The sequence below is a fragment of the Podarcis erhardii genome (assembly GCF_964252035.2).
Source record: "Podarcis erhardii genome assembly, chromosome: 8".
Taxonomy (NCBI): domain Eukaryota; kingdom Metazoa; phylum Chordata; class Lepidosauria; order Squamata; family Lacertidae; genus Podarcis; species Podarcis erhardii.
The window spans coordinates 35,494,017-35,509,818 of NC_138499.1; the positions used below are offsets into that span (position 1 = coordinate 35,494,017).

The 15,802-nt window shown below is 45.8% G+C and overlaps 1 protein-coding gene and 1 long non-coding RNA gene across 3 annotated transcripts; both read right to left on the reverse strand.

Moving 5' to 3' along the window:
- Nucleotides 1–179: 179 nt before the first annotated feature.
- RRS1 (ribosome biogenesis regulator 1 homolog) lies at nucleotides 180–2,394 on the reverse strand. The gene has a single exon (XM_081873759.1). It carries the CDS (start codon nucleotides 2,076–2,078, stop codon nucleotides 1,002–1,004), a length of 1,077 nt encoding a protein of 358 aa, XP_081729885.1. The 5' UTR covers nucleotides 2,079–2,394; the 3' UTR covers nucleotides 180–1,001.
- A 5,189-nt stretch (nucleotides 2,395–7,583) lies between these two features.
- On the reverse strand, nucleotides 7,584–14,151 carry LOC309349052. Of its 2 annotated transcripts, XR_014159631.1 has the most exons (3): nucleotides 14,137–14,151; nucleotides 11,120–13,069; nucleotides 7,584–7,945 (listed from the first exon to the last, which is right to left on the reverse strand). It is a non-coding gene; the product is annotated as an uncharacterized lncRNA (long non-coding RNA). The 2 variants fall into 2 exon arrangements; XR_014159632.1 differs by lacking the exon at nucleotides 14,137–14,151 and having other exon boundaries at nucleotides 11,120–13,189.
- Nucleotides 14,152–15,802: the final 1,651 nt, after the last annotated feature.

Genomic DNA, 15,802 nt, shown 5'->3' on the forward strand with positions numbered 1-15,802 from the left:
ATCTCTGAATACTCAAAGCATCGTAAAATAAATCAGGCTTGTAGCGTTTTTCTAGATTAGAATCTATTATTTGAAAATTACATACTTCAGGTTTCTCCCAGGTTTTATAAGAGTTGAGAAAAAACATTTCTAACCTATGAATTTAAGTTAGTGAGCTCCCAATTTAAGACAAGGACACATTATTTCTTATACAACATAAAATATTTATATAAAACACAAATTCAGACTCAAATCAATGAGTTTCTTCTGTGGCTTTCAAAAGAAACACAGGAATCCTAAGAGTCACATCAATATTTAAGATCCATGTAATATCAAACTTTGGATTGGATTCAACTACTAGGCTAAAAAGAAGTATGCATGAGGTCTGGAATTGCTCTGCTCTTTCCATATTACTTTGCAGGATTATCTGCACTCACATGGTCATCATTACAGATTTTCAGACACATGTTTGACTTCTTAAAGATGTTCACTTCAGATATCACTAAAAGTAAAGAAAGCCTATTAGGATTCTATTTTGTATGGTGCAGAACCTTAGAAATATTTCAGCACACCCTTGCCATGATTTTATGACTATTGTCAATCCAAGTCACAGTATAGAATAAAAAATGAACTGGATTTCTGTAACTTTTGGGAAATTATACACTCCATGAGATCTTCACATACGTCTTATGCAACTTTTCTTCTTTGCAGAGTGAAAAGATCTGCCTTCTCAAGGCCACTCCAGCTCCAATTCAGTCAAGTATTATTGCTCAGGGTCTGGATTGTTTTTTTGGAGGGATAAAGGTCTCACCCCACTTTTGTTTCTTTGGCCTAACGAAGTTCTCAGGAGGGTCTAAGACCACTGTCTACGTAGAGAAAAAAGTCTCTGCAAGTCAAGGCCACGTTTTCTTAAACATAGTCACCATAATCAAGAGACAGTCCTGTAATTTGCTGAAGCCCTCAGTTCTCCTTAGATGATGCACACTAGGGGCAGCTGCTCCTGCCATCCTTGGTGGTCAGGCTCATTTTCTTTTCCCCTTGAAGCCACCACTTCCCGGTCGCCCGGCCTTCCCTCTCCGAGCTGCGCCTCCACTTTTCTTGCCCTTGGCCCCACCGGGCCTCTGCTGCTGCCGCCGGCCCCTCTTGCCCCGCTGCCCCTGCTTCTTGCCCTTGGCTTTGGCAGCCTCGGCCTCGTCTTCCCGCAGCTGCTTGTTGACGGCGCGGGTCAGGTCCAGAGGCGTCTTTTTGCTGCCCAGGCTCCGGACCAGCTCCAGCTGCCTCTTCTTCTCCCCGTCCAGGTCTCCCAACACGGGCCCGAAGCGGCGCTTCTTGCCCCGGGCGCTTTGCGGCGCGCGGGGCTCCTTGGGGAGGCGAGGCTGGAAGCGGCCGACGGAGGCGGTGGAGACGCGGGCGAGGGCGGTGACTCGGCCCAACTCGGAGCGGTCCTGGTGGCCCGTGGGGTGCAGCTCGGCGGAGGCGCCTCCGCGGTGGGCGCGCGCCAGGTTCCTGAGGCGGTTGTACTCGTTGCGCGCCACTTTCTCGCGCTTCTCCTGGCGCTTCTTGGCGAACTGGTCCTCGAGCGGGTGGGCCGAGTCGGGCACCTCGAGCAGCCAGTCCCGGGACGGGTCCCCGCCGGCCCTCTGGTAGCCCCAGCGCCTCCGCCACTCCTTGGCCGCCTCGTCCCACACCAGCGTGCCGCGCTTCTTCCGCGTGGGGCGGATGCCTTTGAGGCGGGCGAACTGCTCCCAGCGCGTGAGGGGCTTGGGCTTGGGCAGCGGCTTCTCCCGGGGCAGCCGCGTCGAAGGGTCCGGCAGCCGCGCCACCACCGGGCCCGCCCCTCCCTCGGCGCGCTCCGACGGCAGCGCCCACAGCTGGCCCACCAGCAGCTGCGTGTTGTCGCGGGCCAAGGCGCGCAGGAGGGCCTCGCGCTGCGGGCAGCCGGCCCCCGCGCCGCGCGGCGCCGGGTTCTTGTCCACCGCCAGCAGGTTCCCCACGTCGAACTCCAGCTCCAGCTCCTTGTGCACCGTCACGCTGCGCTGCGTCTCCGCCTCGCGCTCCTCGGCGCGAGCCAGCAAGTCCTCCACGGACGACGCGGCCATTTCCGCGTGGGGGGTCCCCAACGGTCTTCCTCTCTCTCTCTCTCTCTCCACGTGCGCAAAGAACGCTGCCCGGCTCCACGAAAGGTCAGAGGGATTAGTTCCGCTGTTTGAGGGAGAAGAAGGGCAACCGGATGTATCGTCAGCGCGGTTTTCTTACCATAGAGACGACAGGAATCACGCGGCAGCGAGTGGTCGGCACGTCAACTACAACTCCCAGCATGCAATGTTGCAAACGGTGCGCATGGAGAGTTGGATAGTGGGGGATGTAGTCGGATAGGGATTGGGAAGTAGTTCGATGGGGAAGTTGGGGTTGGTTTGTGACTCCATCACCCCTGACCGTAGTGGTGGTGAGAGTCGGGAGGGCCGCAGAGTCCCCATCCCTGCCCTAGTGTGTGAAATGAAAGCGGCGGGTTAGTAGTCCTGGAACCGTCGATGACGGTGCCAAAGATTGTTGTTTAGTCGTGTCCGACTCTTCGTGACCCCATGGACCAGAGCACACCAGGCACTCCTGTCTTCCATTGCCTCCCGCAGTTTGGTCAAACTCATGCTGGTAGTTTCGAGAACTCTGTCCAACCATCTCGTCCTCTGTCGTCCCCTTCTCCTTGTGCCCTCCATCTTTCCCAACATCAGGGTCTTTTCCAGGGAGTCTTCTCTTCTCATGAGGTGGCCAAAGTATTGGAGCCTCAGCTTCACGATCTGTCCTTCCAGTGAGCACTCAGGGCTGATTTCCTTCACAATGGATAGGTTTGATCTTCTTGCAGTCCATGGGACTCTCAAGAATCTCCTTCAGTACCATAATTCAAAAGGATCAATTCTTCATCGATCAGCCTTCTTTATGGTCCAGATCTCATTTCCATACATCACTACTAGGAATACCATAGCTTTAACTATACGGACCAGGCCGAAGATATGGCTGCCAAAATAAACAGGGAACAGCCAACTAACTGCTGCTGTCGAATGCGGCGGTGGGAGACAGGGTCCGTGGAAAACTTTGGTATAGACGGAATAGGCATGCTCTGTCCCAGTCCCTGTACTGTACTTATTCCATAATTTCAAAAGTGCAATGCAGTTGGAGAGTATTTAGGCACATTCAGACTGGTCAGTGATTAAATATATTAAGCTGCAATCCGAACCACTTTCACTCAGAAATAAACCCTAATGAATTCAGTGGGGCTTTGTCCCAGGTAAGTGGGGTTAAGATTGCAGCCCAAGAAAAGTATAAAAAATTGTTTTTGTTCTTAGCCTTGGTTTCCACAGCAGGTTAAAAAATGGAAGTGTGATTGCGTGGACTGCAATTTTTGTGTGTTTGATCCAATAGTTTTTTCTTTGGAAATGATACTTGAAACAGGTTTTTTATTCTTAAGACGTTTGAGGCTGTGGCACAGTTACTGAATCCCATACACATACTCAGTGCTTTTTTCGGGGGAGGGGGGAGGGGTACACATTTTGTGAATCTTTGTACTTTTATCCATTTACTGTATTTATTTTTCCCGATTTAAACTATAAAGTGGTGATTTTCTTGAGTCAAAATGAGAATACCTCTAAATATTTTTTAAGAAAAAAAGCACTGGACATACTTAAAAAGAATAAAATCTTTCTCAGATTTATTTATGCTGTGGCTCAAAATCCATTTAAAATAGGTTTCAAGGTAATTTCTCCAAAACAATACTGTTAAGTACCACAAGATGGTACTGTGCTTTGACAACTAATATTTCCTCCTTGCTTCATGCAGCTCATGTTTTTCACCAGAACAGAAGATTCAACTATTTTTTTTAGAAGATTCACAGAGAAATCCTGTGTCTATTTTATTGTATTTTAAATATATTGTATGCTGCTTCAAGAACTTCAGTTAGTACATGGGGTATAAATGTTCCAAAGAAATAAACAAAACCTGTGCATACCTACTCAGTAAAGCCCTATTAAACTCAACAAGATTTGCTCCCAGGAAATTATGGCTAGGATTGCAGTTTTAAGGCTCCTACTGTAGGTTCACCATATGCTTTTGGGTAGCACTGTAGCTAAACCCCTATAGTATTACACATTGTCACTATCATAGCTTTGGCACAAAATGGTCCATAATCCTGTATAATATGCCTCATACACCCTCTCACTGAATGCATATATTAGTTTTCTCAGGGTTCCAGGTAGATGTGGATAGGATTGCAACCCCATCTTTTATTTCAACTTGGAAAACTGGTCTGAATTAAATCAGAAAGCATTACTACCATGAACAGAATGGTATGCCCTTTGCAGTATTCTAGCTATGCTACATAAATAAAGGGTGTTCTGTCTTTTTATTTGGAATGATAGGATCATTTTATTTAGACATGCCTACAGGTTAGAGGAAACATGGAGTTATTTAACCACGGTCCTGCATGGGTAGGTCTCCTTAAACAGGGAATTGTGTAGATGATATCACAGTAAATACTTAACTATGTACACTAACTGACTTCTCTTCTAAAGGGAGAGGGGGTAAAGGGCCCCCTCAGCTGATCATACAGGTGAGAAGAGGAGGTTTGTAAGGGATAAGGCATTTGTTGTTCAGGTATTATTTACAACAGGAATGTACACACTTCAAGCTTGTCAGATTTACTTTGTTTTGTTTGATAAGATCTACCTGCCAGAGAAAGATGCAAAAGAGATGGGTTTAGAGTTAAAGAACAAAGCACCTAATCTGAGCACATTTTGTGTGTAGAAATTTCAGTACTAGAACTATACTGAGCTCACAGTCCTTTCACACACTCCTGGTTAGCTTTCAGGTCCACTCCTGGTTAGCTTTCTTCATTTCAGAAGCCTAAGCGAGGTTGGTAAAAGTTTTGTCACTGCATAAGTTAAACAAATTGGGTGTTGGAAACTTTTCCTAATCTACTGCGTATCAGCTCAGATATCCAGCAGTAGCTCCCCATCTACTTTCTGCTCACTTCTGCTTTAGAGATGTTCCTTTGCTTATAAATGGTTCTTAACCTCATAATGCTTGTTCCTCATTTCCAATGGCATGATCACTGCCACAGATATGCCAGAAACAGGAGGGGAGCCATGGAAAATTACTTTAAGAGAGAATTTGAAAGAGTCGTGAGAGGAGGAAGTAGAGAATATCATCGCCTAGAATGAATGATTTGAATGATTGCATTTCCTTCAATTTACTCAAGCTGTGCAAAACAGCACTGAGTAGAGTACATTCTTATTATGTTTTTGCTGATTAGTGAAATTGGTATGGGAGCAAATTGTGGATATTCAGAAGTCTTGGAAGATAGTGTTACTCACACTACAGGGTAGTACAATGGGAAAATTACCTAACAAGAAGCTCATAGCTTCTAAATTAAGCTTCTACACGAGCATCTGTCTAGAAAGAAAAGAATAATGGAGTATTATCATGTCTCTTATTCTCTCCTGATCTTTGCCCCAGAGACAGATACATTATTGATCCATGTTTATACTCCATATGAACTAATCTACCATATCAGTGCCATAAAACAGAACTCAAGTCGTTTTGATAAAAAAAAACAACTGATGGAAGCTTCAGAGGTTTTTTCCATTGATTCCAGCTGGAATGAGCCCTGTATCTTTTTAACTTGGTAACTACAGTACTATATTTTCAAAGTGTTTCCAACCGAAAATGTTAGCTATCTGAGTTAATTGTATCTCTCAATATAAAGTCATATAAATGTAAACCTGAGCCATGAATATTCCTTTTTTATTTGATGTCCATGTCAGGTAAATATTTGAGGTATATAAGTAGAACATCATTTGATGCCTTTTAAATATATAACTTGAGTAGCTGTTCTTTCGTGAGTCAATACCACACAAGGCAGTATGTGGGTGCAATAGTTTACTGTGTAATAGCTTCTGCTGCTGTCTAGTTGTTTTGTATTGCGATTCTCACCACCCCAGCCAGTATGGCTGACAGGGATGATGAGAGTTGGAGTCCAAAAACTTCTGGAGGGCTCCAGGTTGGGGAACACTGACTTAGTACCCTTCACGCCTAGGACCCTCGTACCTACAGGACCACCTCTCCCGGTATGCCCCGTGGAGGACCTTAAGGTCCATAAATAGCAACACCCTAGAGGTCCTGGGCCCTAAGGAAGTCAGATTAGCCTCAACCAGAGCCAGGGCCTTTTCAACACTGGCTCTGGCCTAGTGGAATGCTCTGTCTCATGAGACCAGGGCCCTGCAGGATCTGATTTCTTTCCGCAGGGCTTGTAAGACAGAGTTGTTCCACCTGGCCTTTGGCTTGGAATCAACTTGATCCCCTTCCCCCTTTCTTTTTTCCTTTCTCCTTCTGTGATGGAACTCCTATTTAGGGACTTCCCTGGCTTTTTTCTGGCTAGTTGGATAGTTGGCCAGTCTGGATAGTTGGCCTTGGTGAAGATTTGACGTTTTCATCCCCAAAAAGTTTTTGATTTGAGTTTCTACTGAAATGAGGCTGAATTTTAATGTTGTATTTTAATCTTGTTTTTAAGTTGTATTTTAATCAATTGTTTTTATACCTGGTGTTAGCCGCCCTGAGCCTGGTCTTGGCTGGGGAGGGCAGGGTATAAATAAAATTTATTATTATTATTATTAGGAGTAAAGCACATTCCATGTATGTAGCAGATCCCAGATTCAGTCCCTGGCATCTTTAATTAAACAGATACCAGGGAGCCAAGCTTGGAAAGACCAAGCATGGTTGGAAAGACCTAGCATCCCCAAAGGAAACCCATGAATTTGGTCCCTGCTTATGTAGGGGACGTGGGTGGTGCTGTGGTCTAAACCACTGAGCCTAGGGCTTGCCGATCGGAAGGTCGGCAGTTTGAATCCCCGCGACGGGGTAAGCTCCCGTTGCATGGTCCCAGCTTCTGCCAACTTAGCATTTCAAAAGCATGTCAAAGTGCAAGTAGATAAATAGGTACCGCTCCGGCGGGAAAGTAAACGGCGTTTCCGTGTGCTGCTCTGGTTTTGCCAGAAGCAGCTTAGTTATGCTGGCCACATGACCTGGAAAAACTGTCTGCGGACAAACGTCGGCTCCCTTGCCCAGTAAAGCGAGATGAGCGCTGCAACCCCAGAGTCTTTTGTGACTGGACTTAACTGTCAGGAATCTTTTACCATTACCTTTTATGTAGCCATATACTGGTAATTCAGATAGCATCCATTTATGATCTACTCATGGAAGAACAGTTTCCATGTGTACTTGGAATAGGGCTCAAAAGAAACTTCCTCTCTTCAGTTTGTTGAAGTGAATGGAACTCATTTTGACACAGTAAATGTTCTTTGCAGTGTGGCATCTCTGCTATAGTCTTAGCTGCATAAAGTTGAGATTTTTCAATACAGGATAAAATGTGAGAAACTATATTGCATACCTATACCAAACTCTTTAAGTGTTAAGGGAGGTTTAGCATGCACAACTGAGATGGGCCCTCAAGGCTTTCTTCAGTACTATAGCATAATCTAATAATCTGTTTCTGTTTGTTTTCCCCCTGAAATAATGCTGTTAATTAAAATATTAAAAAACCTAAACATTCTTGAGGGTTAATTACAAATATCTCTCAATTTCATTCTTTGTTATTCCACTGCTAGGTAATTCTGCTCAAGGTGAAACAAACCAAAAAGACATATAAGCTGGAGGAATATATCACACAATCACTTGCATTTCGTAGCTGTATTGACAGCCTACCATTGCTGCCATTAAGGCAGCAGCATCTCCAGAGTTTTGCAATGTTTTGGTCCCTTAGATGTTGTGGCTGATGACTTCCGGTGGTTGTTGTTCACAGTCAAGGAGGAGATTCCTTTGTGGTGGTTGGTTGCTTAACACGACAAACAATTTCATAGCAGCCCGGAGATCCCTTCTTACTTTCTCCTGTACCGGCAGGTGGTTGTAATGCGAACATACCCTGTTGAGCACATGAGCGCAATGTGTTTATAATTGAAAAGACAGATTTACAACTTTGAGTAGAATGGCCTTACTTGCTGCAAAGATGAGGAACTTGTGGTCCTCAAGGAACTGTTGGTCTCCAACTCCCATCAGCCCACATGTAGCATGGCAAATGGTGGTTGAAGAACCATATATACTGCCTTGAACTCATTGACGAAAAGGCTGGATATATATGGACAAACAAACAAACAAACAAACAAACAAACAAACTGCCTATGGTGGGTCTGCATTGGAGCTCTCATGCTTGAGGTGTTATTGTGTACTTTAGTGCTCAAACAGCAGAAGCAAGAGCCACCAGGTTGTGTAGGAGAATCTGCCTTATAGTTTTTCAAGCAGAAGCACAGACAAGAGTATTTGTGTGACTTTCTAATTTTCAGTTTATGCTGGACTCCTTGAGGGAAGGTCAGTGTGCTGCTGGTTCATTGTACTTCCAAATCATACCTCAAATGGTTATTCCAGCCTTCCTTTAAAAGGACAACCTTTCAATGTTGTTCTTCCTTTCTTGTAGAACAGGTACCCCCAAACTCTGCCCTCCAGATGTTTTGGAACTACAAATCCCATCATCCCTAGTTAACAGGACCAGTGGTCAGGGATGATGGGAATTGTAGTCCCCAAACATCTGGAGGGCCGAGTTTGGGGGTGCCCGTTCTAGAACTCGTGCTTGTTTTGTGAATCTATCACACTTGCTCCTTCTACCAGTTCATGGATGGTAGAAATAAAGCTTTTTCTCTGAAACTATTCCTTGAGTGTCTGTTGACTCCCATCTCCCTCTCCCGGGCGCATAGCTCTTCTCACCCGAGGCTAAAAAGGCTACAAGTTAAAATCTTTGTTGTAGAAGCAGCTCAAGTGAAATAGCATTGTCTTATTCTAGAAGGTCAGAAGGATCAAGGGTTTGGAAACCAAGCCTTATGAGGAACAGTTGAGGGGGTTGAATATGTTTAGCCTGGGAAAGAGGAGACTGAGAGGAGATATACTAGCCATCTTTGATATACGATAGATGAGATATATGAGCCAAAGGGTGGCGAGCCTTTTGGCTCGAGTGGTGGTTAGGCATTGTGTAAGCCTTATTATGGGAGGGGAGGTTGTTGCCTCCATCTGCTCCTCCACGTTAAGATTATCCCGTTAAAGGGATCTGGGGGTGTGGTACCTGTCCGAAACTTGGGCATGGGCTAAGGCCATACCACCACCCCAACGGTGACCCAGGGGGTATTCTTAATTGATGTATATCATAGGGCTCCCCCTTCTGGTGGTTGACCTTATGAGACTTCCTGCAGATGGGCAGGAGTCAGGCTATAGTCTTGCTTCACCCAATTGCCTAAGCTAAACCATTCACATCTGTAACCAATAAAGTTGTGGCCTTATTTATCCCATTAACCCAATATACTTGTGTTTGTGTATTTATTTCGGAGGGAGCTGCAGGGCCCGGGGCCTCACCACACAATTGAGATTCCTGCTTTTCAGGTGATTGGACCACATGTCCCTTGGGGTACCTTCCAACTCTATAATTCTATGATAGTGGCTTGTCGACCAGCAACAGCTTTCCTGGCTTTGCAGAAGATAGGAGTGGGTTCATGGTGAATAGTGCATATTTGCTTATCAGAGAAGCAGGCAATGTAATGCTGCTAACCCTCCCAGAATCCAGTAGCGTTACAGAAGTTTTAGCAAGAATGAGATTAGGGTTGCCATCTTTTCCTGGCAGAGTGGCTGTATCTTTAACAACTGCAATGCAAGCTGAAGTCCTTATGTTGAATTTCTGACTGACAGCCAGAAGAATAAAAGCACTAATGGTGATGTCAGTGAGGGCGGGTGGGGCTAGGTCTTCAGAATCCCTATGAGTGAAGAACCCCTGATACCTGTTCACATGAGGCTGCGTTGTGGGCAAACTGTCAAACACAACTGCTGCTATGGGGCTATAAATGTTCTATGGCAGCATAGTATTCTGAAGTAAGGAACATACATTGGATTCTGGAACCTTGGTCTTAATGGAACAAAGAATATCCTGGATCTCCCCTGAAGCTGTTCTGTTTTGCAGTAGCTCAGGCTTAAAGTTAAGGAGGATCACTTTAAATGGGTGACGTCTAAAAGTCATACCTAATTTGCAACAAAAGATAAGAACAATTTGCTTAGAGGTGTGATAATGAAATCACTGTGTACATTTCTGTGGGCAATGTGCAAGCAGGTGAGATTCTTGAAATGCACACGTCCTTGGCCAGTTTAGCTCTTTTAGTTGACTCACAAGTTGTGCTGAAGTTATATTCTGGGGAGTGTGTGTAAAGCCATAACTGCATATTAGAAGAACCTGGAACTGCCCGTGCACAAGCATCCCTACCTTTCTGAAGCTGGTGCACTCTGTGGGCCTTGCCTCCCCTCACCCTCTGGGAGGCTCCCATGGGGCCACCTGAGATCTCACAAGACCAGAACATCCCAGAGCCCACTAAGTAAATCTGAGAGCTTGAAAGCTTTTAAGCTTTCTGCCTTGTGTGCATTTAATTTGCGCGATTGCAGCTGGCCAGCTGCTAAGCCAAGTTAAACATGTGCAAGTTGTGAGTCAACGGTGTTCTTCTACGGCAGGGGTCACCAACTTTTTTGGGGCCTGTGGGCACATTTGCAAACCAGAGAAACTATTGTGAGCACAATCCACGCACCACAACTGTGCATCATGCATGCATGGCAAACACACTCTTTCCCCTGCAGCCAATAATTCGGCTTGGAAAAAGTGTTTTTGCTTTTTAAAAGCCTAATGGGGGAGGGGAAACCTCCCTGGAGAGTGGAGCTAGGAAGCCAAGAGCTAACCTTTCCCCTCCAGCTGTAACATCCAGGAAGTGCTATGAGTTAGCTGGGGAAGGAAGGATGAACATCTCTCACCAGCTATGTGACACCCCTACCCCTGCCAAAAATGCCCCTTCCCACCACAATTGGGATTGCAAAAAGTCTCCTGTTATCTTGAATAAAATACTTCTTTTGAGCCTAATTTCTGCAGGAGAGCAGGGCCCTGTGGGTGCCAGCAAAACCCTCTGGGCGTATGTGCACTCATGTATGCTGCTTTAGCACCCTACGTGCCTCAGAGAATAAGTTCATAGTTGCCGATGAATATGAAACTATTAAGATACAATATCAAGTGTCCTGTGGTTACCGTTGTTCTTACTGATTAGCTGCCTGCCGCATGCATTCTTTTTCTTCTTTCCCCTCCTCCCTTTCTTGCGCCGCCCCCCTTGGCGCTTAGACCTGCAGCTGCAGCGCTTTTTGTGTCTTGCCATCTTTTCTTGGGATGGGCTGCATTAAGTTCCCAAGCGAGGGGCTTCCATCGGCCAGCTGCACTGAGGTAGCCTATCTGCTCTGATGGTCTTTGAGTTTCTGAGGGAACATGGCAAGCTGAAGCTCCTTAAGGCTCCTCAGGGGTTTGTGATGTAATAAGTGGACCTGGCTGCTATCCTGCCTGTCAGCACCTGAGGGCACCAGCTGTAAGTGAAAAAAAACAAATGACTGCCAGATCATGGCAATGATAACTGATAATGCTGCTGGTGATTTTCCTTCCTCCCAAGCCTCTAATATGCCTTAAATTTACAATTTGAAGAACTCGTTGCCACAGACAGCTCTAGGATGAACAGTTCTAGGATGAGTCTTGCCAGTGCTATCCCATTCGCTCCCTGTTTTGTTTTCTCTTTCCAAGTAGCAGAGAGTTCCTGGCAGCCTTTGGGAGATCATTTTTATCTGCTTCCCAGAAAGCCATGGGCATTTTATTACAAGAGCACTTTCTTGTATATGTGTAACTGTATATGGAAACTGTTCAACAGCCAGCCTTTTAAAGCTGCAGGTTTCTAGCTGCATTGCACTTGTAATTCATGAAGGTGAAGACCATCAATGGCCATCAGATGTGGTGGCTGTGCTCTGGAAGGGGAGAGTGCTGTAGTAATCAGGTCCTGTTTACGGGCTTTCTGTGGGCATCAGGTTGGCCACTGTGAGAACAGGATGCTGGGCTAGATACACCACAAGCCTGTTACAGGAGGCTCTACTTATGTTCTTAGGTGGTGACCAGAGAAAAGGGCTCCCCAACCCTTGACATGGCACATTCTTTATGAAACTCCCCATCCTATCCCACCATTCTCTTCCTACCATAGTAGGTGAAAGCATTTTTGTTTGCCCATACTTTTTAATCTTGTAGTTGAATACCTTATATTTTTACTGGTTTTGCTGAATCTGTAGTGGTTATGGCTTTAATGTTGTCTTTGTATATTACATCTGTAAGTATCTCTGAAAAATCAAGGCTAGTGAATTCTTATTGGTCTTTGGCCTCTGGCCATTTAAAATCCACAAGGACCAGATTAACTGATTGACTCCTGATTAATCTATTAGAAATCTCTGGATAAGTATAGACTGAACCCATTAAGTTAAGAAGTTAGGTTTTCCTCTTTTCTTCTTTTAAATAGATGAATGACTATTGTAATGAATAAAAATGATCACAATGTTAGAGGTTTTTATTAAGTAATAAGTTGGATATCACGCATGTGGGTGAAGGAAGTCACACGGGCATTTGTGTATAAGGGGAGGTGGCTGCAGGGTTAGATGTGGGGAATTTGCAGAAATAATATATTCATGTTATGTATAATGTTCAAGGTGTATGGCAATTAACATGTAATGTGAATTAACTAAAAATAAAATTAAAATAAAATAAAAATAAAATTCACAAGGACCACAAAGTGAGAGCAAATGACCACGTCTCACTGAAAAGAAAGGATTCAAATAACTCATCTAAGACACCTATTTACAGAACACCCACTTAGTGATGTTGTGTGTGGTTTTTTTAATGGAATTTTTTAAGCTAATGAGGTTAACTTGCATAAGGTAATTTCCATTAGGAAATTTTCAGTTTGCATGTTTTGATGCCCTAGAGAGTGATCTAATTTAGCATGATTGTTTTCTTTTTATTTGGTAAGCAAACTTTTAAAAGTAGTCCATGCTGATTTTTTGTTCCAAATTTTATACAATTGTTTGTTTTAAAATATTTGAGGGGGAGGGGAATTAAAGCACACAATGCAGCTTAAATGTTATATTATGTAGCAGTTTTAATGGAATACAGTGGTGCCTCGCAAGACGAAATTAATTCGTTCCGCAAGTCTCTTCGTCTTGCGAGTTTTTCGTCTTGCGATGCACGGTTTTCCATAGGAATGCATTGAAAATCAATTAATGCGTTCCTATGGAAACCGCCTTCCCCCGACCTCTTCTGGCGGGCGGCATTTTAAAATCGCCCGGGACAGCGGAGGACTTCTCCGCTGTCCGGGCGATTTAAAAGCCCCTGGGAAGGCAAGCAGGGGGGACAAAGACTTTTGCCCCCCCCCCCCGCCTTCAGAAGAGGTCCAGGACAGGCTTCGCAGACCTCTCCGCAAGCAGCGGGAGCGCTCCTTGCGGAGAGTTGCCAGCGCGCCCAGGCTTCGCGGCCCCGCCGCCCGGCTTCGGGACATCGTTCCGATGCCAGGCGGCGGGGGGAGGCTTTCTCGCCCCGCCGCCCGGCATCGGGACGATGCCCCGAAGCCGGGCGGCGGGGGGAGGCGTTCCTGCCCCGAAGCCGGGCGGCGGGGGGAGGCTTTCCCGCCCCGAAGCCGGGCGGCGGGGGGAGGCTTTCCCGCCCCGAAGCTGGGCGGCGGGGGGAGGCTTTCCCGCCCCGAAGCCGGGCGGCGGGGGGAGGCATTCCCGCCCCGCCGCTCGGCTTCGGGACATCGTTCCGATGCCGGGCGGCGGGGGGAGACTTTCCCGCCTCGCCGCCCGGCATCAGGGCATCGTTCCGATGCCGGGCGGCGGGGGGAGACTTTCCCGCCCCGCCGCTCGGCTTCGGGGCATCGTTCCGATGCCGGGCGGCGGGGGGAGACTTTCCCGCCTCGCCGCCCGGCATCGGGGCATCCTTCCGAAGCCCGGCGGCGGGAGGAGGTGTCCCCGCCCCGCCGCCAGGCTTCGGAGGAGGTCCGAGGACAGCGGGGAAGACGAGCTGCGCTTCCCTACTGTCCCGGAGATTTCCCTATGGGCTGTCGTCTTGCGAAGCAAGCCCATAGGGAAATTCGTCTTGCGAAGCGCCTCCAAAACGGAAAACCCTTTCGTCTAGCGGGTTTTCCGTCTTGCGAGGCGTTCGTCTTGCGGGGCACCACTGTACAGTGGTACCTCTAGTTACAAACTTAATTCGTTCCGGAGGTCCGTTTTTAACCTGAAACTGTTCTTAACTAGAAGTGTGCTTTCGCTAATGGGGCCTCTTGCTGTAATTGTAAAATTCTTGTACCAGTTTAAGGACACATCTCTTAACAATGTTTAACTTAAGAAAACTAAAGGAGGGGGAAAGGGTACTGAAACTGTTGACACACTAATAAATTTTAGTAACCCAAAGAACTATGCATGATATGCTGACCCACATACTTTCTTTGAATACTCACCTGAAAGACATTTAATTACAGCTATGAAACTGCCTACAATTATATTTACAAATGGGAAGTTTTTAATGTTTGATGTTTTATTGTGTTTTTAATATTCTCTTGAGAGCCACCCAGAGTGGCTGGGGAAACCCAGTCACACGGGCGGCATATAAATAATAAAAGTATTGTTATTATTATATTAACTGAATTTCACCTGAAAACTTGCAGGCACAGTGAGCACCATTTGATCTGCCTATTAACATTTGCACAAGCCTGTCATTTTGGTGGCATTAAGATAACTTTCCATCCTCTCCTAGTGAAAGTTGATCACACTGTGCAGAGAAAGGTCACAGCAGCACTTCCTTCCCAGTTAAGTGGTAATTAGCATATTACTTGGTCTTTTGTTTGTCATGTCCTATTAAGTAATCTGTGCTGTTAGCAGTTATAGAAGTAATAGCCGTGTTTCTGTTCTCAGCAGAAATTATGTTAAGCAATGCAGAGAGTGTAGTTAGCAAGTAACACATAAGTGAACTGTGCATTATTTTCTTATTCCATCTTATCAGGATGGAATATTTTTCCAGGGATGATAAACGGTTGCTCATCACAGAGGAAGGTGTGTCGTAATTGAAAAATAAAAATAAAACCTGAGGAAGCCTGTGTTTCTTTGGGAGCTGTATCCACCAGGGCAGCCCTCTTTGACTTTTGCCTTATCTGGCTGCACTTTTCCTTCACTGGTGCTCCTAGCCTGAACCAGTATGATACTTTGGCTTGGGTGTGATAAAACCCAGCCTCAAACACCTGCGTCTTCACAGAATAACCCTGGGTGAGGTCTTTCTCAGGGGTCAGCAAACTTTTTCAGCAGGGGGCCAGTCCACTGTCCCTCAGACCTTGTGGGGGGCTGGACTATATTTTGGGGGGAAATATGAACAAATTCCTATGCCCCACAAATAACCCAGAGATGCATTTTAAATAAAAGAACACATCTACTCATGTAAAACACGCTGATTCCCGGACCATCCGCAGGCGTGATTTAGAAGGCGATTGGGTCGGATCCAGCCCCCAGGCCTTGGTTTGCCTACCCATGCTCTTTCTCATCTTAACCTGTTTTACAGGTGGTCAAGAGATTGAAATACATCAAGCAACTTGCACATATTTAACTTGTTCGCATTCAGCTTTGTGTGCTTGGCAAAAGTAAAAAATAAAAATAATAAAAGGGGGCAAACATCTGGTTAAAAAGACTTTGGCAATCCCACCCACCATGGGAAACCCAATGTGTTTTGTCTATATGTGATTTTGGCTCTTGGTGTGATCCCTGGAATGTAACCCCTGTGTAAGTTGTGGGCTTACTGCAACAGTCTGAGCTTCTTCAGGAAAGGGAGAGAGACTAGGGCTTTTTTTCAGCCAGAACTCAGTTCTGGCAC

What these genes read in the sequence shown, in the direction of transcription:
- RRS1 (XM_081873759.1), bottom strand. Translation starts at nt 2,078, where the DNA reads ATGGCCGCGTCGTCCGTGGAGGACTTGCTGGCTCGCGCCGAGGAGCGC.